Source organism: Toxotes jaculatrix, chromosome 11 (assembly GCF_017976425.1).
Source record: "Toxotes jaculatrix isolate fToxJac2 chromosome 11, fToxJac2.pri, whole genome shotgun sequence".
Lineage (NCBI taxonomy): Eukaryota > Metazoa > Chordata > Actinopteri > Toxotidae > Toxotes > Toxotes jaculatrix.
In genome coordinates this window covers 18,882,032-18,908,014 of record NC_054404.1, presented here as the reverse complement: position 1 = coordinate 18,908,014, position 25,983 = coordinate 18,882,032, and the positions used below count along the sequence as shown (strand labels likewise).

Genomic DNA, 25,983 nt, shown 5'->3' with positions numbered 1-25,983 from the left:
AGGATTTTAATTAAAGAACAGTTCAGCATCCATCACGCTTTGAAAAAGGGACAAGAAAAATGATTATAGCTAAACTGATCTGCCTTTCATGGGAGCACAGTCATTGCCATCAGTGAAACTCTGGGTATAACTGAATTTCAGTGATCATATTTGCATGCCATAGTGTAGCTGTGACTTGCCCTATAAAGCTGGAGAGTATACATCACCTGAAGATTTTTGTCTTCCCATCGTTTAAGTTGTGGTTGTGCACTGCCTATAAAAAAGAAAGTTAAACATTTTATGTTAGTAATTTTCATGTTTCATTTCAATCATTTCATCAATCAGCCAATGATCCAACGAACAGTACATAAAAATGACTTAAACAACAGGATGGTGTTTTATCCCCAAAGTCACTCGCATTTATTTCAAGTGGCTTTACTTTGTTTTATTTTGTGGACTGTTTAAGGCTTACAGCCGAGAAAATCCACTCAGGATCTAAAGCAAACGCTTTGCAATGCTCTCAATCAAATGTCACAACAGAACTTAACATTAAGAGAGTTAGTTTACATTGTCTGGTTTCAAACGTTTAATGCACAGGGAGTGGACACAGCATCATTAACTCCTGTAAAATATGGTGTGAGCAACTACTACCAGAGTGGAGCTTAAAATGTTTTGTTTTTTGTTTTTTTTCTAATTAAATCTGGTCATTTTGAGGCCACAGTGTTTGGATTACATTATATTTTGAGGTGTTTCTGAAACGTGCCCAACAGTATAAACATAACAGAAACATCTCACTATTTCATTACATTATAAGCTTCAGATAGGTAGGGCTGCCGCATCTGATTATATTTTACAGGTGTTTATGTGGCTGCATAGATGCCCTGTACAGTGTGTACCAGTAGTTTGCTTCATCATACTTGTCATATCCAAACATGAATAAAAGCATATCTACAAGAGCAATATCAAATTTGAATCAGCTTGTAATAGGGCATCAAATACTGTGATGGCATGGAAAAAGCTGGAAAATCAAAATCAAGATTAACATGAAAGTCTAGACATCCATTTCTAATGTCATGTGGGCTCCTCCTCTTTCCAAACCAGTGCTCAACTCTTACAGCAGAATTCAGACAGAGAAGTCTGCAAAACAAAAGGTTTGGGAATGTGGCTGCCATCAACAGTCTGGACATGGAGTTCTAGGCATTTCTGTGGACTTTCAGGCAAGATTGAAGCCTTGATTGTGATCTATAGCCTGTAGAAGCTTCTCACGAAGTGTTTCTAGACTCGTGTACTTGGGCAGGTCCAGCAGGTTGAAGCAGGTGTGGGCGACAGGTAAATAATGCTCCCCTCCACCAGTGGGCTGGATCACCAGTTTCAGGCTTTTCATGCCCAAGATGGGTATGCGGTCACTTCCCGTGAGAAATACTGGAAAGGCAAGAGACACTTTCACTTTTCCAACTGAACACAAAACCTGTGTAAATTCACATTGCCAAAAAAAACCAGCTTCTCTGATGTTGTATATGGACCATGGCACTTACACAGGAACTGTTTCTTCTTCTCTAAAGGAAGACTATGGAACACCTCCCAGAAGAGCCTGATGGTGGGATGGTCTGTCCAGTACTCCCCTTTGTATTCAGTACTCTGAAGAGTGGAGACAAAAATACATTTGAACTATTTAAACTTATTAGGCTGACTTTGTCAACAGGAGTTGGTGAGAAGACACATTTTCCTTCATCAATACTTGAAACGAGACCTTTTCGAGCTCCGTCCAGTCGTAGTTGGTGTTGCCGATGACCATGGCTTGAAGTTCGTTTGGCTGAAACAGCTCTAAAACTTTTCCACCGCACACTTTGTGGAAACCTGCATAGAAGCACTCAAACAGTGGGGCCACTGACGTGTTGAAAACGTAGTCAACGTAGGCATTGACAAAGTCCTGCCTGGAGGGGGGAAAAAAAAGGGAATTGATGTGAAAGTAAAGTTTTATCTGAGAACATATTGTGTAAAATGCACATGGAGGACAGAGAGAGACAGACAGACACAGTTTACTAGTTAAAGGTTTGAAACACCTAAGCAGAAAGACACTGCCTTTTAAAGGAATAGTCTGACATTTTGGAAAATGCCCAGATTTCTGAGAACGTTGGTTTTATACTTAAGTCTTTGAACTAATTAAACAACACAGAACTTTTTAATCACTGAGCTTTTGAGGGGCTCGATTCTGTTAACGCTGGACACAACTTCTCATCTAACTCTTGGCAACAAAACAAAAAAATGTATTTCTAAAAATTTAAAACCGCTTTTTTGTTTAAAGGAAAATTGTTCAAAATTTTACCTGTTTGATTTATTTACATTGATGTCTTCGCCGTTTGGTACTAATTCCAAAACCTCTGTGGCACCGTAGTTTTCTTCTGTGATCTGGAAAAAAAAGTGTTTATGTTTTGTTAATATGATTCACAGATATTATTATTATAAAGATATGTATTTTATACTTTAAGCACCACGGAGACGGCTGTTTGACAATCATCTTACTGTGAAGTTCAAGCAGAACGTTTCTTCAAGGTCGTCTTCTGTGTAGTCCAGTAAATGCTGCAGACTCCTATTTTTACAAGACAGACAAATATATATTGAACATATTTATCAATATCATTTTTCAGTATTAACACTCAGTGGTAATATACTGCAATCACAACATTAAAAGATCCAATTTTAGATGCAGCAAAGAAAATACCAAGGTAAACTGACATCCATAAACATGTTAAATGGAAACCTCAGACGACTGTTCCCTGATCTGACCTTCCCACATCTGGCATTAGTTCTTTCAGGTCGTCTAGCGTTGGCTTCCTCTTCAGAAGCTTCTTGTAAAGGGCCACGGGGAAGTTGAGCTCCACTATCGTGAGATTGTAGATAGCCAGACCACAGATGACCCCGATGAGGTTGAACAAGTCAATGTCCTCAAAAGTCTGCAAGGGACAGTCACTGGGTGTCAAAGATTTGATGGAGGGCATTTTCTTATAGGTTACATCCAAGCATTCACTGGTTTGCTGAAAACAGGATATGGCATTTACATGTGCCAGTTCATGTTACGACCACTTCAGCGTCCCCATTACTGAGGGTGTTTTAGAGTGCACTTGAAAAACACTGGGATGATATTTCAGCAGCGCGAGTATACAAAGGTGAATTATACAGTAAAGTACCTTGTTTGAGAACCAGATGAGCCTGGACTCCTCGTAGTATCGAAACATGCCGTATTTGGGATCCAGCAGCTCTTTCATGATCAGGAGGAAGAACTCCTTCCTCACACCTCCTGCATCGACCGCCTCTTCTCCCACAAAGATCACCTGCCATGGATGTCGCAAACATAAGCAGCAGTACTGCTATATGTATACTACTACTATACTATATGTATTTCAGTAGCAGAACACTTTTGGGTACATAATATTTTATAAACCCAGCCATCCATCCACAACATCATTATTTAATTTAAGCCATTTAATTAGTAGAACTCTATGTTATCGCTACAATTTTTCATGTTGAAAGGCTCCATAGAGCTGAGGGGAACTGCAGAGTCAGGGTGCTTTTCTGTGGGTTTCTCACTCTGAGCAACACCTTTCACATACATATTTCAGTCATCTGATCCTTTGTCAATATAATTCTAGCAGTTTTTACCTTGAGAGGTTTCTTGTAATCAACATTCTTGGACTTCCTGAGGACTTCCATGGTGTCTCCAACAATATTTTCCCTCCTGACGATGAGGATGAGGCACGGGTTAACAGATTCCACTGCTGGCAGGAACATGGAGCTGAAGTTTTGCATCTGTGCCTGGTCCACTGCCATCTATCAACACAACAAAGGGGACGGTGAATGATGAGAGTGTCATATGGTCCCAAATCATTTGACCGCACTAGATTCAGCTCCTTTACACGGAGTGACACATGAGTGAGTGATTTACTGTACATTACCTGCATCTGTATGACAGCATCAGTTTGAAGCAGGGTGGTCTTCGCTTGGGCATCAAATACAAAGGGATAACTGCACAGAGTCACCACACCATCATGACCCTGAGGATACAGAGGCGTAAACAAGTGGATCACACTGTCCTGAACACAGACTAATGTAATGAAGTGAATCATGGAGCTGACATCAACAGCAGACTCACCAGTGGGTACATCTGCCTCTGAATCCATGTGACGTAGTCATTTCTGATGTCTATCAGGTTATCCAACTCATGGATGTAGAATTTGTCGTACTGAATGATGTGTCCTGCTTTCTCACTCACCTGAAGCATCAGGAAAGCGGATGTTATCAACTGTTTGTCAAGGCACTTTATGGTTTAATGTATGAATTTGACATGTGACAACTAGTGTAACACCAGCCCATGGATATTTTTTTTTTCCATGTCTCACCGTATGCAGGATCTCCAGGAGTCGGAGGGACGTGTCCAGGAAACAGGTGAAAATTCTCTGCTCCACTGAAGGAATGCCCACCTTGTGCATCTGGAGCAGATACACCACTACGTCCTTGTACAACTCAACCAGCCACTGGAAGACCGGGGCCTCAAACGTAGACCACCAGTTTCCTGACGCAAAACACAACACCAAAAAACTTTGTCAAAAAAAAAGATGAAAAGCAAAAAATTGCTGGAACTGTTGCATCGTGTGTGGCATGGAACATAAAAAAATAATACTCTTCATCCTACCTAGCACCTTCAGTGCAGCTTCTTTCAGGCTGAGGAGTGATTTGGCAAACGGGATAGAAATGGTCACATAATTATTTCGGTCAATGAAGAGAGGGCATTCTGGAAGAATGAGGTAGAGTCTCAGGGCTTCAATGTCTGGAGGAGAGCTGCTCAGTCTGGGAATCAGGTTCTTTTCTAAACTGGCAGCAATCTGATGGAGACAGAAGAAAGTATACACATCTGTTGTGAATAATAATCTAAATTATTCCCAACTGATGCAACTCCTGACTCTGTGCTTGATCCTTAAATACTGCGTTGAGAAGGTGGTGGGGCAACGATCAACAGTGACACATTCAGGTGAGACAGGGTGCCAGCGGTGGCAGAGGCTGGAGCTGGACTCAGGACACATTGTCTCACTGTGAGACAAGGTAAGTTCATTAAGTGTCTACTAAAAGTCATCTCAAGCAGTCGTTGAGATTTGCACTAAACATAAAGTTATTGTATATTATTATTACTATTATTTTTTTTTTATTCCTGTGATTCATTCAACATGATGCCACTTGTGCAAGCAGACTGCATGTTGTGAACATTTACATAAAATATCAACCATATGAAGTAAACCAGTAGGAAAACAGCAATGTAATACATAGATCTGCTGCACTGACAACAGGATACTCTTCTGACCACTGACCTGCTGAGCTATCTCAGGGTGATCTTGTTGAACCAATCTGTGAAACAGGATGCGAGCCATGTTCATATCCACCCCTGAACATTTGCTGCTGGTACTGTAGTGATCTGGATGACTGTGCAAAAAGAAACAGACTGTTAATATGAGAGGATGAAGGTAGCATTCCACATATTTAGGATGCCAAGTAAAACAACCTCACTTACAATAAGAGGGGAAATGAATATTAGAAATACCTCTTATTGTAATACAACTCCACTGACTACAGCTCCAACCCAGTTGCAGCTCAATCAACATCTCCCTGACAGTCTCGTCTGATACTTACACAAATATGGTAAGAATTTCTAAATTTGATGTATATGGGTTGTAAACAGTGTGTGAAAAAGAAATCAAATCAGTGAGGAAAATTTCACAATAACAAAAATAAACAGTTATCAGTGATGAAATGAACTTTTGGACCAGACTGTGGATGAAAATGGACTTCATCTGAAATGTGATTACCTCATCGACAGAAACGATCCATTGAGGCAGCTTGCTGAGGAGAACACGAGGTCAATCTCACTGAGGGAATCATAAAAGGCAAGTAATTAGTGAGACTACTTTTCACAAGCAAATCTTCACAGACAGCTGACAGAATCATGACAACCTTTCCGTTTGTAAAAACGTGTCTATGATGAACTAAAACTAGCAGTGACATCAGTGAGGTGTTGTCAGCCATGGTTCTTGTGAGGAGAAGACTTTACTTGGAGATTTCCAGCGGGAGCCTTCCTGGTGAATGGTTCAACCATTTTTGTATGATATCCTCATTCAAGGTGCAAATTCTTCTGTGGGGATCTTGTATCCTAACATCATCGATGTTCTGGGGGTTCTGCAAAAAGAAAAGCACGATTAGAAACAAGACCAACGTGTATCTGTGGTATCGATACAGTTCCTACAATAAAATTCCTTAAAATTTGTACGTATCTCTAAGAAACATCAAAGACCAAGGCCTCAGAATGTAAGGTTTGTCAGGTTTTTATTCCTGAAAACTTACATTGGCAGTGCAATAGTGAGCAAAACTCTGATCTCCTCCAGCATAAATCCTCTTGACACAACAGCCCTGCTCTGAGCCTGCAACCAAATAAAATGAGAGGTAGAAATAAATGTATGGATAAATTGCTGTGGGTTTTGTTGTTTCTTTGCAGTCCTCTAGTCCTGCTAAATCATTTGATGCAGCTTTATTTACAGTGTTTCACCTGTGTCGGCTGGAGCATTGGTGGCCACCCAGGGGCCTTTGACAGGGGCGGGGCTTTTTCTGTTGCAAGTGGATCGTGTACCAAGCTGCCCGTTACCTCCAAGCCCAAATGAGTCCATCTTCCCAGAGGAGGGTGTGAAGGCCATGGTGTGCTGTCTTAGAGTTCCACAATGATTTGAAAAATGTTTGACTGTTTTATGACATTTCATTTTATGACATAAAATTCAGTTACATAGTCGGTACACAAAACAAATTTAGCCATGTTTGAGATAAAATGTGTAAGAGAACACATTGTGAATTTTACCTTCCACATGAAATCTGTGTAACTACATTTCCCATGAGCTCAAACACTTTCCTGGGGTTGATCTCATGGTTCGTAGAGTTATGTCCAAGTTGTCCGTATCCCCCTGCTCCAAATGTAAACACACCTCCTTCCTGTAAAACCAGCACACCAGTTATTCCAACCTTCCCAAGGGCAAAAGTACCACAAGGCCAAATGTTAGCAGACACAGTATATAGGACTGGGACAGACAGACAAAAAGCAGTCAGGACGCAATCATGTCAGTGATTTCAATCCAGTTATTCCCAATGGGAACGAACAAGCTAAATAAGACTACACATCATTCGTCAGGGGTAGATTTAACCTGCAAGTCTTCAGGCAGGGATCCTCCTCTACAACTTGAGTCTACTTTTAAAATCATAGACTACTTTACAAGCCAAAGAATGTTTCAGCTGGTAAAAGATTATGGTTGTTTAGGTCCCACTGGTCAAACTGCAGTGGAGACTGAAATCAAAGGAAATGTTTGTTTTTATACAGTTTAATCTGTATAAAAACAGATATATTTCCTTTCTTCATATTAATGGCATGTAATATTAATTACATATTAATAGCATTCATTCCCATTAATTGCTGAGATATGGGGTTATTTGTAAGAGAAGATTATGATGGTTATGATTTACCTCCATTCAATCGTTTGTTCACTTCTAAATTAGCGGTATAGGTATCTTGGTAAAATTATAAATGTTTAAAACAATCAGAAAAGCCTGAAAGGTTGAATATGTAAAGCCCTAAAGACTCCTTTGCACAGCTGTGTTAAGTCCTTGTGTCCCCATATCTCAGCAATTGGTCAGAGGTCAATGAAATGTAACCAGAACAATCAGGAATGATGGGGATGGTCAATCCTACAAATATATGGCCCAGGCTGTAAAAACAATCAATTCACCACAACAAAACAGCACACCACTTTTTAAATCAAATCTACACTGCAGATTTATCAAGAAACCAAAAAGTATATAACTTAACTTGGTCAGTGCTGCTGTGTGATCTTCTCCACAGGAGACGTAAATCACTCTCTGCGATCTAAGGGACTTAAGCAGGGCTGGGAAATATCGATCTGAAAAAGGCATTCTGACGTTAAGGGTCTGAAGTTAGGGTTTGAACACTCACAAGTACTTCAGGGCTTTAGGGCTCTGACCACCCACCATTGGTGTCATTGAGTCCAAGCTGACCAAACTTGTTGCGTCCCCAACCAAACACCGCTCCTGAGACAGTGAGGGCAAAGCTGTGAGCACCACCTGCTGATATCTGAGCAAAAGGAATACCCTGCAGAGACTGAATGATTTGGGGCGTGGAAATGCTCTGTCCGTTTATTCCCAGCCCAAGTTGTCCATAACGATTCTGGCCCCAGGAGAAGACTTGGCCCCCTGTGCAAAGAAACAGGTAAAACACTAAACAGTTTAACAGGTGGGAAACATAAAAGGCAGAATGAATAAACATGCATTTCAGTAGGTACAAACCATCCTCACCTCTTGAAAGTGCATGGGAATGCCAATACCCACAGGCTACCTGAGCGATTTGTACATCTGACAAACTCTTGATGTTTCTGGGATTTTACAGGCAGAGAGAAATTTTTATTAGATTTTTAAGAGAGTTTAATGATGAAAGTAAGATTGACATTTAGATAAACATGTGCTAATAGATTTACTTGTTTTAATTACATCTTTGTCTTTACAAAGGGAACAATAAGCAAATCATGTGTTATGCAAAACAAATTAAACAGGCTTCATGCAAATCAGAAAATATGAAACCAGTTGCTTACTTTACCTAGGCACACGAACACATTCTTCAAAGTTATTTAGGCCCAGCTGCCCATCTGAGCCCAGACCCCATGAAAAAATCTGCCCTTTGTCATTCAGGGCGAGTGTGTGGGACTCTCCACATGACACCGCCACTATGATCTGTGCATCCAGGGCCACAACCTGTTCTGATAGAAGACAAAGACAAATGTTTTCATGATGAATGATTTTACCAACTGTTTCCATAAAACAAACAAACAAACAAACAAAAAACCAAATTACCAACCTGGTTTCTTTCTAGACTTCTCATGCCCCAGCTGCCCTAGGTCATTGCAGCCACAGGTGTACACTGTCCCATCCTCCAGCAGGAAGGCTGTGTGCCTGCGGCCACACCCCACATCACACACTTGCTTCCCGTGAAAGAATTCACATTTTCGTGGCTCCACCACAATCTCCTCATCAATCCCACCCAAGCCCAGCTGTCCGTAGGAAGCATTTCCCCAGCACAGCATTGTAGCTCTCCCCTTTGGCTACACACGCAAGCAGGATCCCTGTCTCTGTGAAGACCAGAGAGACACCTCGGATAATGGAACCTGACAGAGCACATACATGCACAGTTTTAGTTGGAAGATACACTTCAGCTTGTATCACCTAGCAAGACAGCCAAATAACGTTATGGCTAAATAACATTATCGCTACATACAATAGCCACGTAGGTGTGGTTAGCTTAATTAATGTCTTTCGGATATAATGATATATATAACAACAGCATAATGAGCTTGTAGGCTATGTAACATGTAAACAGATTAGCCAAGTAAGCTACAGTTAAAATAACGTTGGTCGATGAGTAACGTTAGCTGAAATGATCTATTAACACGACTTCCGCTTTGGGCGATCGAAACTCCAAATTAAAACATACGTCTAAACGCGTTCAAACAAATGTATTGCTAATATTTTTAATTCAACCATACTGGACACACATGCTAAGGGATCAAATGAACAACTGCTATCATAATAATGAGAACTGTCCTGTTTCTTCTGAGATGTATATTATGTTTTTAAACATTCATAGCGGAAGTAGTACTGACTGTAGGACCGCGGATTAGACAGCTAGAACGCCTCTTTACAGTCCCTCACCGTATTACAAGCAGGGCAGATCAGTCGTGACTGATGCAACTTGGCCAAGTTCATTTGGCATTTCTTAACGTTAAAGTGTTGCAGTTAGAAATGATGGTAAACGATCTAAGGAAAGAATTTTTAGTAAAGGCGTGCGGCACGTGGTGACATCGATATACCATAGCTTTTCTCTAACGGTGCTGTAACGTTAGCAGGCTAACTGTAGTCAGGGTTTAATGGAGTTAGGAGTAAATTTAATGAGGTGACTGTATAGCTAAGTTACGCAACTTAAAGATGCGTTATTACTTTACGTTTTTGCAAGTAGTTAAAAGTTATAGTCAGGTCTAATTCATCTTTACGTCATGTTACGTTATAACGGTAAAGCCAAACAGCAAATCTTACCAAACTTGCCAGATCTGACAGCGTCGCTATTTTCCAGTGTTTTGCTCGCCAGTTGGCCCGACTATTAGGAACGCACATACCAGCGCATTTTCAGGTTTTAATGCTAAAAGCCAACTACCAGCTAGTTGCGTGAATTCCTACCCCAGTCCCTCTGCTCCACTGCTGTCAACAACTGCTGTAATGTGCTGCTGAAAAAACCGTCAGGTTAGCTGTAACAGACTCTGAATGTCCGGTTTTTCTTTTAGCAATAAAACTCTTTTGCAGTAACATCACTGCAAGGCGTATGAAGACAGTGCAACTCTGCATCTCTGTTTCAGTATATACTGAAAGTGTTAAGGTTATCTGAAATCCTGTTTTTTTTTAAGTGGAGTGTGACTGTGGTGTAACTTAAACTCAAACGTGGTGACCTTTAATGTGAAGGTATGCTCACTTAACCGGAAGTATCACTGCTTTTACACACACTTTATGACAGTGAAGAAATGTCGCGAAGCGTCCGAAATGTTCTAGATGGAGCGCACGCGCGCATGCGTCTCTCTGCAGTTAAAGTTGTACACATACTGAAAGTACAAAAACACACACGCTACTCCCACCACCCCAACGAACTTTACACTCATACACACACATTTAATGTTTATTATGTGAATGCACAGTCTACATGAAGAATGAGTGTGCATGTTGCTGAGCTAAATGTAAACAGAAAACCTGAAAACCTAGTAAGGTTCTCAGTCCTCACATTCTTATCAAACAACTCTGCTTATGATGTAGAACTCTAATATATAAGCATCCACAAAACATGACTCAATGCAATTCGAAAAAGAATGTATTCCAAAAAATATATAAAGGCGTCAAGTAATACTAAAATTCAAATACATACGCATGAATACAAACACATGAGATGGGATTAATATTGCGCAATCTATTCCGTATATTACTATGTTGGTATTATTTAAAATCTAACATTTATTCTATTCTATTCTATTATTAATAAGACGTTCCAGACAATGGAAGTATCTGGAACTTAATTGCCTTTTTCCATACAACCTGACTAAGTGACAAATGAGGTAACATCTTTGATACGTCTGGCTCCCTCTAGTGGAAAAAAAAGTCCCTACTGTAATTCACTGTATCACCACAATATCAGTAGGTGGAAAGAGAAACAATGCACGTCCTTTACTTTAAAAGAAGTGCAAAGTCTTGAAAACATAAGTATATTAGAAAAACTCCTTATGCTGAAAATATGGCCACGGACAATTTTACTCTTTTTGGTCTAACGTGAGCAGCATTTAAATGTTGTAGCAGGTCAAGGTGGAGTTACACTGAAATACTTTTATACTGTTGGGTAGTTTATTGCAATGTAATATATTTTATAGTCTCTTTTATCATTCATCATATGGTTAATATATGTACAAAGAATCCCAATTTGCAAAGTACCTAGAGGAACAAAAAAAGTACCACATTCCCCCTTAAAGGTAGTGCAGTAGCAGTGTGAAGTGGCATATTATTAAAGTTTTTAAGTGCAGGACAAGTACATTAAAACTGTACTCATGCATGTACTGTGCATGAGTAAATCTACTTACACTAATACTGACATTCAGCCCCTGGTGCTTCATAACATGTGCCATTAAAATATGAATTGGCAGACAACATGCAGAGGGCTTTAGTGGTGTCAGTTTGATGAATAACACACTGTGTGTATAACCAAAAACATACACAGCCACTGTTAATGCTACGTGTATCATTTTAACCACAATAAATTATTGCTATAAAAATATTTTTTTTGTTCTTCCAAACAACACTGACACACTTTCGAAGTATGTTAGTTGTAACTGGAAAGGTGGGGGTTTATTTTTTCCAAGTAATTTTCAAAGCTGCATCACAGATCAGGTGCAACACTTTTCTTCTATTGTTATTTGCAGGTGACGATAAAGAAACACAGTCTAAACTGGAAAATGTGTTGACAGTAAGAGTCGGTGATTGCCGCCTTTCCACAACAACAGCCCATTTTACGCAGAAATGTGCGTAACACCATTTGTCTCATGACCAGCTCTTTCAGCTGTAACATTAGGTGTTCCTTGAAAATGCAGTAAATCCAGTTGTACTGGTTCGTCAGGGGTGTTTTTCCCTTGTGAGTTACGCACTGTGGTCTGATGTCTCAGAGCAGGAGGAACTTATTGGGCCCACATTAAGTTACAAACCAGTGCACAAGCAGGACAGAGCAAAGAGAAAGAGAAACATGCTGCACTTGCTGGGAGTAAGTAACAACTTCTTTCTACATTATTTTAGCTTTTAGCTGAGTTTAAGCATCAGTGTCAATTAATCAAAGTTTCTGTCCAAGATATTGAAGATTGTGACTGACTTCATGTTTTTTTTTAATTCTCAGACCATTGTTGGCCTTCTCCTCATCATTTTATGCTTTTCAAAAGGACTCAAAGAGGTGAGTAAACTTTTACAGTGTTCCTCTTGAGCATGATGGGAGATTTTCTTTGCTTTTTTAAATGTAATTTGGATAAAGAATGAAATATAAAGCAACCTTCTAAGACACAAACAAAGCCGGCACTACATCTGCTTTAGGAAGTGACCAGTGAGGGGAAGAAGGAAACAAAGTGTGATTTTCTGAAATGATTATTATCTTTACCAGGGAACTAAACCTCAAAAATCACAGCTGCCAGAGTCCACTGCCAACAACAAGATGGTGAGTAACTGTCCAAAGCTGAATGTTGTAATAATTCATTATGATTGAGACAAAATATCTGATGTTCATCTCTGTAACAGAAGGATCTGAGTGAAGAGGACGTGCATTTGCTGGCCAAGATCCTCTCAGTTGGACTGGTAGATGCAGATCCGAACTATCTCCACCATCTTAAAGGCTACAGAGACTTGCATTCTGGTTGATCTCCGCTTAAAAAAAAACAAAAATCAATCAGCCCTCTTCTAGCTAGTGGACACAGAAACACAGCTGTTCCTGGAGATATCACTGTACCTGTGATGACAACAAATCAAGGCCATTCCGCGCTGTGCCATGGATGACCACAGGTCAAGCTGTCCTTGCAACCCCCTTCACATGTTGCATGATTAATGGAAAATGTTCACTTCATTCATGTCGACTATGATTGTGCTAATGAATTAGGAATAATCTCCTTTGCATAGAGACAAACTGAATGGTGCTTAATGTGAGAGTGATACTATTGACTGCTTCATTTATTGCCTAACCCTCGTTTAATAACTGTGAATATGAGCAAAGGAGCATGTGATTCATTATATTAACATATTATATTCAGTATGTTCTTTTTAAATCAATTTTAAAACTGCTCAAGGTAGAAATATGGACACAGACACAAGATTTCTTGTGCTATTGTCAGAGGCATTTGCTTTATTAGGCCTGCAGTGATGTTTAAATCGCATTATTCAGGTGTTTTGCAATGTTGCTGAGTTTTAAAGCTAAACTGTAATATTCATATCAGAGCTGTTATAGGCAGTTTCAGAACATAAAGCAATTACAGCAAGACTGTACATGTGGCTACAACTAATGGACCAATGCATCCTGAATGTTAAACTACTGTCTACTGTACAATTGTAAACTACATTATTTCAGCTAAAAGGCTGAAATAATGTAACTGTAACACAGGTGAAGAAGAATCACATGACCACTGAAATGACTCAGTAATATGAGTCACATTAGTTGCAATTTAACTGTACAGTATTATTTACCTAAGATTTGCTAATAATAGCCGCCCTAAGCTTCTGGTCATACCAGACCAACAAAGGCTGTAGCAGGCAAAACCCCTCAGTGTAACGAACTGAACAATGGTGCTTTTTATTGCTTGGACATTAAACTTTTAATTTGTAAAAGGAAAAATGTGTTATGTCTTCTCACAAAAAGCAACATAGTCTCACTTTAAGGGATTATTACAGTGTTTGATCATTTCCATTTGGCAGAAAGTCTGAGGGTCACTTTGTGCTAGCTGTCATTTTTTTCACGTCCTTACCTAGAATAAAGGAGACAGCAGAGAAAAAAGACACAGACAGAGAGAGAGAGACAGAGAGATTAGAGGCATGCTAACTTGAATTCAATTGTTTGTCTCCAGTTGTGACGTTGTTAATGTCACTTACTCCACACATGGCTGTTGAGCTTGTTCCCCAGCAGGTAGAACAAGGTCACCACACACATGTTAAAAAAGAAGAAGCCCACCAGACCAGCAGTGCTGAAGTGGCCAAGGAGGGGGTACACCCAAATCCCAACTGACAAGTACACCCATATAATCCTGCAGAACATGTTTGGAGAGAGAAAGAGGAAATGAGAAAGAAATTCTCAGTATCCTTGTATCTGTCAGATCAGCTTGTTCTGTCTTGCCTTAGAGACCTAGTATGTCTGGTGCAAATATTCACTGGCAAAGAGTTTCCACCTCACTGATGATACTGATTATCTTAACAGAAAAAAAAAAGTCTCGTCCTCAACATGTATGTTTCTTGTTTGCACCATCAGACACATGAGGAGCCAGGACTATCGGAGGTTCAAAGCTTTTACCCTCAAGCTGTTTGCATTGTGAACTGATCCACACTGCTGCACCGGACTAGTCTAAACTAGCTACAGTAGGAACTCAGACACACTGAAACACTGCTGTGTTTTCAGCCACAGATTCAGATGAAAAAGATTAAACCAAGAAGGATGTAGTTGTCTGAAAATTGTGTGAACGTTATGCCAATTAAAGTTTGGAAATGTCTGTCATCATTCTGCTGAATGATTCATCACTTACCAAAATAAGTAAGCCAAGCCCACAACTCCTAATGCTGCCAGCGCATGTTTCGTTTGTGGGTAGATGTGAGGCTGCACCAGCACTTCTCCGAGTAAAACAGGCAGGACAAATGTGTGCTGAGAAAACAGTGGAGGAATAACTCATCATCTGTGACAGTTTATGGCATGAGAATAAGGATTATTATTCAAATTTGTACAAAAAGAAAGTTTACTGACCATAGCATGGTTTATCCAGGGAGGGAAGAAGGTGTCAATAGTAGCTGGGTAGACTAACTCTCTATCATAGGCAAAGATCATCCAGAAAAGTAGAACAACAAACTGAACAAAATGCAGAAAACAGAGAATTAATGTAAAACATGATTTTTATTCAGCAACAAAAAAGTAAGATTTTCCAAAAAGTGTTTCTTACCATGCCCACAGGGAAGGCAAAAACAGAGAAGAGGAAGTCTTTACATCTGTTCAGAGTACTATCTGTCTTTTTCCCAGGTTGTAGATCGTTCACTGCTGCTAGTCCAAAGAACGACATTTGCAATAACTGAAATATAAGCAACAATACTGTTTTCCATGATCCTTTTTCACATCTGCACTAGTATTATTGTATGCTAATGCACAATCATCACAAAGTAACAGAGGTAAAGTACTCACCAAATTCAAAAAAGTAAGGTACTTCCAAGGTCCTCCATAAACAAAGATTCCCGGTGGTAACTCCTCTCCATCCTTAGCAGCGAGACTCTTAACAACAAAAGCATACCAGCTGAATGCAGTGATGTGGTACACTCTCCTCAGGGTTGAAGCCATTCTGACATGAGCTTACACTGATCCCCAACAAACAACAAAATAAATGAAACACTGGGAAAACTACTTTCTAAAGTGTGTCTTTTCCTTTCAGACTTGCTGTACTCCAGACAGTGAGGGTTCTTTAAAGATTAGTGTAGTTCAGTGCGAGCTTACTGAGACATTTGCGAGCAGTGGAGGCAAAGCGACACCTTAAGACAAGAGGCCCACTGTTTCTTTTGAAGCATAGGAGCCCTTCTTTCATAACCAACGTACTGTTGCATGTGACTGGTGGCAATTTCATTCACGGTGAGAGCTTAATCGGTTTCATTGTGTTATGCAAGAAAAGTTTGTTAAGTAAGTAAATCAGTTCCAATAAATAAATCTGCATCCTCTGACGAAGTCACCTGGACTCATTATGACAGGAGAGACCAGACTAGAAGGTGGTGTGCTGGCAAAAGTTTGAGAAGCTCAATCTCAGAACTTAATGAATGTGTGAAGGTCAAAAAAGCTTTAATTCTAAATGTATCACGTAATCAAAGCAAAAGTCTGATGCGTGCCAGCAGCCTTGTGAAGCTGTTAAATGTTAACTTCACGTTAGAAAACAAAACTGATGGAAGAAAAATGGAAGCAAGCTTGCTACTGATAGATGCTTACCTGAAACAGGCCAGAAAGTTTTTTTTTTTTAAAGAGGGTAACCCCAGAGGAAAGACCTATACGTCTATACCCTATATAAGTTTTTCTCCTTTGATGAGCAGGAAAGTGTTCATGGCTTTGTGCAGCAGGAACTCTTATTTGTGGCCTGAGGGTGGTGCTAGAGGAAAGGCCATTGTGTTGAGACACTCATGAGATGTTGGGATGGCTTGTGTAATCTTGGGAATCACTGGGTAAGTAAGTCAATATGATATAACCATGATACATTTTGAAATCAACTTCAAAACACGACCAAATCTGTGGCAAAATGACATAACTTTATATGAAGTACAAGTTGGTCATATTTGCAGCTAAACAGATCCTGGTAGTCCTGGTGTTGTGCATCAATTCCTTTTATGAAAAGTCAAAATGTCTGCTGCGAAATGACATATGTAAATAATGACACTTTCCTAACTGAATTAACTGAACCAGGTTAGCTTCTATAAGTAACTTATTTTGGCAACATGAGGCACACAGGAACCATAAAAAACACTTTTGAGAACTTTTATTTACAAAGGGCAAATATTGCTGAGGACAGGTTTCATAAATCCTTTATAAAAAGTGTAACTTCGTGAGAACAACTCTACATATTGATATGTTTCAGAATTTCTTGTTCCACTATACAGGTATGACAAGTTTTCAGTTAAAAATTACAAGGTCAGGCAATTTTTGGTTGCAAAGGTTGGTTGCAGCACACAAGCCCCATAATTTCAGATTTCTTTGGCTTTAGATAGACAAAAATTAGATTTAAACACTTTAAAAGCAACATATTTTTAACTTATGCGTTTGCTTCACAAATCATCTAAATAAAAATAATTTATTTTACTGTGTAAAAATACTTTGGATGATTTGGATCATTTGGAACTGAACTGACCCTTTAAGATATTAAACATCAGTGACTCCTATTATAACAGACATTACATACTGTACGGTGTGCAATGATTTACCCAGTAATATTGTAGGTATGTTTTAGCTGGTGTTCTGTTTCAATCGCAGGTTTGTTGCAACTTATTTACATCAGAACAGGCTTTCATGGATATGAATTTACATCACCTGTTTCACAAATGCGTGTACATGTAATAATCAACATCTTTTATTTAACATGACTGTGAAATACTATAATACAAACTACAGTATATTACAGGTAACAAACTCAGACTACTTTAAATTGTCTATCTCACTTTCACATCACATTTTGTCTAAAAAAAAACCCAGCTGACATTAATGTAATGACTGTCTGTGCTTTTCAGAAAAAAGGCAAGGACAGGCATCATTGTGGGAAAAAAAAAATATGTTGCACACATTGCACTTTACCCATGCAGTCAGTAAAAACATATTTGATACACACATAATCTCAGTCCATGTGCGTTTCACACCGGTATGCCACTTGGTGATTCACACACCAAGAAGAAGCCCTTTGCTGAACATGGCACATGTGGTTGGGTAACAGGTTCGTGCTCCTTTCACATCACTCAAACTTTTTACTTTAGTTCACCTTCTTTCTACACTTACTGTACGCACTGTTTATTCTCTCACATTCTTTGAATACCGGTTAAGGTGCCATCTGTGAAAGCAGCAGAGACACAAGACGATTTATCACAGAGGCGAACACGTGCATTTAAACAGCTGACAGAAACGTGTGGTGTTATATGTGTTCATACCTCAAATCGACTGTAAACTTTCTTCTCCTTCCTCATGCTCTGGATCCTCTCCAACAGCTTCTCCTTCTCCTGCGTAGACTTAGGCTGCACTCTGCCCAGTGACCTCATCCCTCTTTCTTTCTCCCTTTTGGCATTTTTGTCTTGTTTATCTTCTTTCTCGTCATCAGTGACGGGAGACTCTTTGGTAGCCTCGTTCCTGCTCTGGCTGTGGGCAGAAATCTGCTCGAGAAGCAGCTTTGTATCGTCTCTGAGGTTGCTGCTTGAGAGCACGTTGGCTGTTGAAGAGTGGTAGCGAGACTGGCTTGATTTTGGCTGCTTGGACTGTGGTGATAGAGGAACGGCTTCATCTGATGTGATCTCAGCTGATTCGGAGCAGCTATTTTGCCTTACTAGGTCATTTGTTTTCTCACTACTGACAGATTCCTGCGTAGTACTTTTATTTACCTTATTTGTGGCCTCAGTATCCTCAGGCTTTTTCTCGGCAGGGTTGGGGATTTCAGGCTCTTTGTTTGCTTCAGTCTGATGGTCTATGTTACTATTTTTAGGAAGTACCGGTGGCTCTGAAGGTTGGCTTTCAGAAGTCACAGATTCGGGTGTTTTGCATGGCACATCAGGCTCTGTTGGGATTTTTGAGGTAGGCTCAGTTGGGCTTGAAGCTTCCGTCGATGGCAGCACTGGATTTTTGTCTGAGTCTGTTGTAATCTCCTCTGGAGGAGAGGGTGCATCTGAGGGGATGCATAATGTCGACATGTTGGTTTCTGTTTTTTCAGCCTCAAGGGACAAAACTGATCCAACAGACTCAGTCAGAGGAGAAAAACACGATACTGTTTCAACAGGAGTAAGAGTGACGGATCCTGTCAGGTTAAGCTCAGAGGGTGGGGTAGCTTGTGTTAGTGTATCTTGTGGTGAGGCAGTTGTAGCGGACTGGGGAGAATTTGGAGTAACGTCTGTGCTTAAAGGAGAGCATGTTTCTGATGGGGTATGCTCAGGCGGGGCGTGGAGATTAACAGTCTCAGTTTGATCAGGTCTGGAGGCAGAATTTTCCAGATAAGATACATCAGGTAAACTTGACTTGGGTGAGGAAGGGCTCAGACAAGGAGGTGTGCTATCAGCTTTAACATCCTTTGATGATCCAAGAACCTCAGATTCCTTTGCAATGGCCTCTGGGAGAGAGTTATTTTCTGACTCAGATACATCTTTTTCTGAAGGTGTGGGAGCACAAGATTCTTCAGAGTTTGTCTTTGTGGTGGACTGTAATGAGGATTCGTTTGATTCTGCACTAGCACCACACACGTCATGAGAAAGATTAGATTCCACATGTGCAGAGTCCGCTGTCGAAGCGGTCTCAGATGATGCTAACTGATCTAGATGAGCTTGGGCAGACTCTGATTCTGTAGAGATTTCATCAATTGCTTGGGAGGACTCAGGTGATGAGGGGCTGACAGAATCCTGCGCTTCTGGTTTATCAGAATCTGGAGACACTATGCTGGAAGAGGGGAATAGGCTGGAGTCTTCTGGGGTAACGTTAGAAGATAATGTCTCTCCAGGAGTGGAAAGAGGAGCAGAGCTAGACGTTAGAGGACTTGGGCTGATCTGTGAACCAGAATCTGACAGAATCTGATCAGGGGAAGAGCTTTGAACCGATGCGTTAGAAGAGCTCAAGTCTGATCCAGTCTGTTGTTCAGATGGTGCAGCAGGTTCCGAGATTCTGGTTTCTAACGGAGCTGATTCAGGATTTTGGGTGTTAGAATCCAATGCACCATGTGAAGACAGTGGTACCTCCACTGAAATGGGAGTAACTGAACTGGACTCCTTTGAGGTAGAATCATGGTTTGGGCTTTCACTTTCATCAGTACCTTGTGCAGGAGAAGGAACATTATCAGGGGGAGCATTTGTTGGTGTAGGTGGATGACTTGGGCTACTCTCTTTTACAGCAGGTTTTGACAGATTTAGGTCTCCAGGAGGTTCAACTGTCTGAGATTTAGTTTCAGAGGAAACGGGCAGAGATGTTTCTGACTGGCTGGTTTTCAGCTCTTTCTTCTCTGAATCATTTGAAAGTCGGGTTTGTTCCTCTTTACAGCTTTGAGAGGTACTGGGATCATTTTTGGCAAGGCTGTCCTGTTTGTTAGTCTTATCACTGGCCTCTAAAGACAGACTGGCTGACTCAGATGCTTCTGTGGCTACTGTTTTCCCTGCAACATCTGCAGTAAAAAATTTTTTGGCTAAACCCTCAGATGGTGAAGTATCAGCCATCTTTTCTGACACTTCTTTTGGATCAGGTTCCTCCTTTTTAACAGCGGCGCTGTTCTTTAGATCAGTTGGTGGTTTCATTGGAGCCTTGTCTTTGCTCTTTTCGGTCTCTGCAGCCTTAGCAGCTTTGCGTTTTGCTGCCAACTCTTTGAAAAACATGAGCCTCTTATCAGGGTCGTTCATATCTACATACGATGGAGTGTTGAGCAGAGGTTTGGGTGCTTGTATTGTACTATCAGTTTTGGGCAGCTCAGCTTCAGAAGGCTTGGATCGGGGGAGTGATGGTGAAGAATTTGTTTGCTCTACACCTGGTGGTTTTGATGACCCCTCTACCCCGAGGTTTTCTGAAAGATCTTTTGAATTTTCTTCCTTTGATGGATCTTTATCATCTGCTTTACTGCTTCCATCATCCGATCTGGACGTTTCTGTTGCTGACTTTATGTAACGACTCCATTCAAAGGGTTCTCTTGCAGCAGATCGCCTCTGTGCTAAAACCTGTGCAACAAAAGGTAGTTTTGCCGGTTCTGCCTCATTTTTGTCACTTTCCTCATCCTGTTGGCCTGGGGCAGTTTTGGCATCTTGAGAAGCATTCTGCTGATCAAGAGAGCTGAATATCAGAGAGGATCTTAATCTGGAGCTCCTTGGAACTGCAGCATTGTACTTCCTACGAAACGACTCCTCCCTTCGAAGAACAGTGGTTTTTGGTTCTTTTTGTTCTACTTCCTCTACCTTTTCTCCTTCAGTTGTGGATGATGATTCTGAAGGTGTCGGTGTAGTTTTGGTTTCTGCTGCCACTGCAGCAGGTTCATCAAGCAGCTTCTTTGGCTGGTCCTGTACAGTGGTTTTGGTATAACCTGGCATCTGACTTGCCCTGGGTACTGCAGGAATCTTAAACTCTCTGACATTAGGGATTTTAGGAACTGATAAATCTATTCCTGGTGCTGTTTGCTGTGTGGGGTGTAAGGGCTCTTCAAAATGATCTTGTGCCTGAGGAGGTGCCAGTGGGAGGCCTTCATCTCCTGGATTATCATATGCACTGAGGTATGAGCTAATCCTCCAGTTTCTTAGCCCTCGTTTCACCGTAGGATCCTTGCGGTCAGTGCTAGGATCCTGGAAAAAGTGCTTCTGATCAGTTGGAGCTGAGGGCGTGGGAGAGGTTTGGCAGGCATATGGCTGTCCTAAACTCAGTCTTCTCGGGTGAGATGAACTAAATGGTAAATCTGCAGACAGTAATTTCTCTGAGCTCTGGTCAAAGTCCACATTTCTGGTAGATGATAAATAGTTAAGCACAGGGTTAAAGTTATCAGATGGCTGCATCTCTTGTGGTAAACCATGTTCAGAGTATTGATCTGCTGAATGACAGTCTTGGCTCCAGATCTTGTCATAGCCACCATAATCTGCTTCTGGTCCTGGTCCGGGGTATGGATAGGGCAGCTGTCCCCTAAGAAAGTGCCTTCCCTGGTTCTCAGGCTCAGGCATTGCCTGCTGCTGCAGAAACGGATAAGAGAGTCTACCATGACCACCTTCAGCATAACTGTGACGTTTGAAAGCAGGATTTTCCATGATGGATATCCTGGAGGGGAGCTGATCAAAAGACGGATCCATGCGAGCTTGCTGGGAGGGAAATCTACTGTACATATCTGAAGGGCCGTGCAGGGATCCCTGTCTTTTAAGAGGCATCATTCTCCAATCCACATCCATACGTTCATCATAGGGATGTCTCGCCCGATCCTCTGGATGACCAGTATCCAGTGATAGAAATTTCCTGGTGTCTCTGAACAGTGAAGTTCTGTCACTCGGGTACTGCGTCTTCTGTGAAAGGCCAAAATCTTCCAATGGAGCGAGCGCATTTTCAATCAACAACGGTTGGGACTGAGCAAACAGAATCCGAAACTCTTCATCAAAGGTCGATACAAGCTGTCCCAGGAAAAGGTGTGCCATGCAGCGGTGGAGCTTCTCAAACGACCACATGAAGCTGGACAAAAACATGACAACACATGGAAATAAATATAAGCTGTTGATTCACTGTATACTCGTGTCAGTGTTTTCATACAAACAGATGCAACCTGACTACATTCATAAAATATCTCAATACAAATGTATTAGTCTTATGTGTGTTGTGAGGTGCAGAGGTTTAGCTTTCTGTGGCAGTTTTAAATGGCTTCACCTGTAGTTTCCACTCAGCACAGCCCTGCAGTCTGTCAGCAAGAAGCGATCCATCATCTGACCTTTGAAGGATTTCCCTGAGCGGCAGTGATATGTGATGCCAGACACCGTTCTCACACGTAAAAACTGCAAAACACAAACACAAATCACACATTAATGGTGAATATTGAGTCAAAGAAGTACATCTAGTGGTGTTAGTGTTTTTAATTGCAAGCAAAGCTAGGTGGCAGCATTGCCTTGTTGCTGCCAACTTAGGGATCAGGAGGTAGGAAATGGCTGCATTTTCAGTTCCCTTTTACAGTAATATGCAGCTTGACTGTGATTTCTATAAATGGGAAAATACAAAAGACAACAAAGCCTAGTGTTACAAGTGCACACAAGAGGCATAAAGAATGCACAGTAAATCACAGCAGCAATCATGTAACTTTCAACATATATGACAAATGACAAGAAAAAAACACCATTGGCACATATGTAAGATTTCCGTCACTGGACAAATCAAGATGAAGGTGTTATTAAATATCTTGTTCACTGTTGTTTGTTCAGTAACTCTCTAATAACAGTATGTAGCACATTTCCAACAGTCAAGTCAGTTGGAAGTGTGTGCCAGTCATGTGATGTTCGGAAAGAAAAGACTGGCAAGTTTCCTGTATTTGTATGATGGAGTCACCTCTAGCAACAGCTGTGGTGAACCTACAGTACCCGAGCTTTTCTTTTGTTCGGTTGATGTGGATGAAGCAAGACTGGTAAAGGATAAGATTAGTATTGTATATTTATGTTCCTGTGAAAAAAATCCAGTGAAACGACCAACAGCAACAGTACCTCAGTACTCTGTGACTTCCCCTTTCCTGTCTGTGACTCAAAGCTCCAAGCCCACTCATTTCTGCTGAAGCTGTAAATCTTTTACAACAGGCAACAAATATCTATTCTAACATTCTAACAAAGCTGGGCTCTGCAGGTTTTAACTCGCTGTATGTGGGAATGTCTAAACATTTTCAAGAGTTTTTCTGTAGGTCTGTGGCACAGAGGGATAAACTATCTCAGGCTTGTTACTTGTTAGTTGGATCATTTCACTCTAGTCAAAATGAAATGAATATTAAAGTATCTCTTTTCTTGTTTTTTAAAGAAAAGGGGCTGCATTGACTGTGGGTATTTGAAGGGAAGGGAAAGAAATGTAATGTAATTTATATGCACAGTCTGCCTTTTCCAGTTTGTTTCTTGTATTGAATATTATAATACAGCTTATAATACAATGTCTGCACCAAAACATGTTATTGTTATTTTAAAGGAACTTTATTTTATTATTTTGTACTCACTTGAATGCTCTGTAGATTGACCCTGCAGTTGGACACCATGTTGACGAAATGATCTGCATTCTGCTCGTCTAAAAGGATGTAGACGGCAACACTCCTCATGGCAGCATTAAGAAGCTCCGCAAATATGTCAACATCTGTAAACATGTCCATCACCACAGCAACAACCTGATAATGTAAAAGCCACAAACAAAACCAGAGTGAAAACAAAAGTGTCAGCTTTCACAATTAAAAGTTAGGTTTGGCATGAAGTGTGTGTTTGTAAAGAAAGTGAAAGGCCGACCTGCTGAGCATTCTTGATAAGTCGTCGGGCCTGCTCTTTGATACTCGGCATGTCAGGCTCAGGGGGGTTGACCAGAGTGGTTACCTCTGTGGGCCCAATGAAGTGATGCAGCTGAGGCCAGCCAAGGTCCAAACCTGGGACATCCAGGTCAGAGTGAATCGGCCAGTAAGTGTCTGAGGAGCCGTCTCCCCCGGTCTCCAGGAAGTGTTGTTCAGGGTGGTGGCCCTGCTGAGGGACCTGAACAGAGCTCTGAATATACTGAATCTCAGGTGTGGACAGGAAATCCACCACATCAGCTCTTTGGAGGAACTTGTAGTATCCTTCCAAATCCTCCTCGACCAGTGCGTCAATAGCTATGCGGTACTCTTCTCGATAGTGAGGAGGGAGGTAGTTGGGGTCCAGGGGGTTGTCCCCTGCAGAGGAACACTGAGAGCGACGTGCCATACTGTCGTCTAGGTAGACCAGGGCAAAAGAAGACACGTATGAATAATTTTCAAACTACACATCAATTTTAGTTAGATAGTACTTTTCAAACAAAAAAAGACAAATTTTAGTTTCTGACAGTTTACGGACCAAATGATTAAGCAGCAGGGTAAACAGTCATTAGCTGTGGCCCCAAAGTTTATACATCAACATTTACTGTATTTCAGAGTTATTATATTGTCACGAGGTCCCATCATGTTGTCACTTTACTAAAGTTTCTATCATCCAAAATGATGAATTCCGAGCAAATAAAAAGAATAAAATCCATGACTGTAGAGTTTACTTGAAATGTTAAAGGTGTTTGGTCGTATGTAGTGCTTCATAGTACAACAAGGTTCACTGCTTTGAAAATCAGTGTCTCTGCTTCCTGTGGGTTTGCATGCCTTGCCAAAATATACTAGTACTGTTGCAATTACATTGTGATATATATTTCAGCCTTCACACCCAGCCCTACAGCTATGTTAACCCAGAAACCTAAAGTCAAATAGGCTGAACTCATTCAGGTCAGATTCCACACATGAGATGGAGCCATTACCACAGGGATCCTCTCAGTTACAATACTACAGCAGAAAAGAAAGCACAGTGAAGGAGAGACGATGGAATCTGACCACAGGATAGATGATTATGGGTGTGGCTCCTCCCTCTGGCCGAAAACCAAAGTCTCCATTTGCAAGTTCATGTAAAGACACATATATTGGGAAAACACCGTGGTCCCAGCAAAACACTAAAAACTTCTCGGGATTAGAAAACGCGTTGGTTTTAACAGAATAAATTCCGGACTTAAAAGTTTTTTCTGTGCACCGGTATTTCAGTGCTGAGGATCTAAATCCAAAACTGTGCAAACTTTTTTCTTCCCACTAAAACGAGTTGACATGTCAGAATGTTTTTTTTTTTTTTTAAGAACTAGGTAAAGGAGCACAGGCCAGTAGCCGCTCACCATATGTCAGACTCCGTGTCCATATAAATACACTTTAAGCCTAATGTTGTTCAGAGATCTCACCCCACTGATATTTACTCTTCAAGCCTGTCTTCGGTCCAACTTGAAGCCAGTCATCTGGTCCTCTTCACCATGTTTTTCTCCACGCTTGCGTCGTGCCTCTGGTCCAGGTGGGACTTATCGAAAGTTGTGTCTTACATTGCTGTTCCCCCGTCACCCAGCTAAACCAGTTTATTGTCATGCTTGAGGCATGTTGGTGAGACTGTTTGAGACAGAGCACACTCAGGGGAAAAAAAAACTGCTGTCGACGATATGTTGCCCCGCCTCAACTGGAGCTCCACACACGGTTAGTTCACTTCTGCTGCTCACGGCTCGGTGTCGGTGTCCATGCCCATGCCTGTCCCGAGGCGGCTGCACTCTGCACATCTGTTATCTGTCCTCTGACTCACTATTTGCTGCTATCACCTGTAACTTAACTGCGTAGTAGTGGCCAATAAACGTTGCATCAG

At 41.0% G+C, this 25,983-nt stretch overlaps 3 protein-coding genes across 11 annotated transcripts; all 3 read right to left on the bottom strand.

Annotated features, from left to right (window-relative positions):
• Positions 1-17: 17 nt before the first annotated feature.
• Positions 18-10,340, bottom strand: herc4 (HECT and RLD domain containing E3 ubiquitin protein ligase 4). Of its 5 annotated transcripts, XM_041049615.1 has the most exons (25): positions 10,162-10,340; positions 8,930-9,236; positions 8,672-8,831; positions 8,374-8,450; positions 8,050-8,271; positions 7,870-7,961; positions 6,872-7,002; positions 6,569-6,723; positions 6,367-6,443; positions 6,077-6,201; positions 5,835-5,894; positions 5,340-5,451; positions 4,670-4,859; positions 4,377-4,549; positions 4,130-4,249; positions 3,933-4,031; positions 3,640-3,807; positions 3,168-3,311; positions 2,767-2,933; positions 2,503-2,569; positions 2,306-2,388; positions 1,730-1,913; positions 1,515-1,617; positions 1,269-1,401; positions 18-253 (listed from the first exon to the last, which is right to left on the bottom strand). In XM_041049615.1, exons 2-25 carry the CDS (start codon positions 9,153-9,155, stop codon positions 232-234), a joined length of 3,090 nt encoding a protein of 1,029 aa, XP_040905549.1. In that variant the 5' UTR covers positions 9,156-9,236; positions 10,162-10,340; the 3' UTR covers positions 18-231. The 5 variants fall into 5 exon arrangements, 4 of the variants coding, with proteins under 4 accessions (XP_040905549.1, XP_040905546.1, XP_040905547.1 ...); XM_041049612.1 differs by lacking the exon at positions 18-253 and having other exon boundaries at positions 410-1,401; XM_041049613.1 differs by lacking the exon at positions 18-253 and having other exon boundaries at positions 410-1,401; positions 8,930-9,200.
• Positions 10,341-13,488: 3,148 nt separating this feature from the next.
• LOC121189168 (androgen-dependent TFPI-regulating protein) lies at positions 13,489-15,724 on the bottom strand. Its single transcript, XM_041049044.1, has 6 exons — positions 15,560-15,724; positions 15,324-15,449; positions 15,131-15,232; positions 14,916-15,031; positions 14,272-14,423; positions 13,489-14,147 (listed from the first exon to the last, which is right to left on the bottom strand). The coding sequence occupies exons 1-6, from the start codon at positions 15,710-15,712 to the stop codon at positions 14,110-14,112; spliced, it is 687 nt and encodes a 228-aa protein (XP_040904978.1). The 5' UTR covers positions 15,713-15,724; the 3' UTR covers positions 13,489-14,109.
• A 1,147-nt stretch (positions 15,725-16,871) lies between these two features.
• On the bottom strand, positions 16,872-25,804 carry fam83ha (family with sequence similarity 83 member Ha). Of its 5 annotated transcripts, XM_041049898.1 has the most exons (7): positions 25,538-25,800; positions 24,055-24,506; positions 23,775-23,939; positions 22,460-22,584; positions 18,790-22,267; positions 18,043-18,759; positions 16,872-17,945 (listed from the first exon to the last, which is right to left on the bottom strand). In XM_041049898.1, exons 2-7 carry the CDS (start codon positions 24,496-24,498, stop codon positions 17,934-17,936), a joined length of 4,941 nt encoding a protein of 1,646 aa, XP_040905832.1. In that variant the 5' UTR covers positions 24,499-24,506; positions 25,538-25,800; the 3' UTR covers positions 16,872-17,933. The 5 variants fall into 5 exon arrangements, with proteins under 5 accessions (XP_040905832.1, XP_040905828.1, XP_040905827.1 ...); XM_041049894.1 differs by having other exon boundaries at positions 18,043-22,267; positions 24,055-24,516; positions 25,538-25,802; XM_041049893.1 differs by having other exon boundaries at positions 18,043-22,267; positions 25,538-25,802.
• Positions 25,805-25,983: the final 179 nt, after the last annotated feature.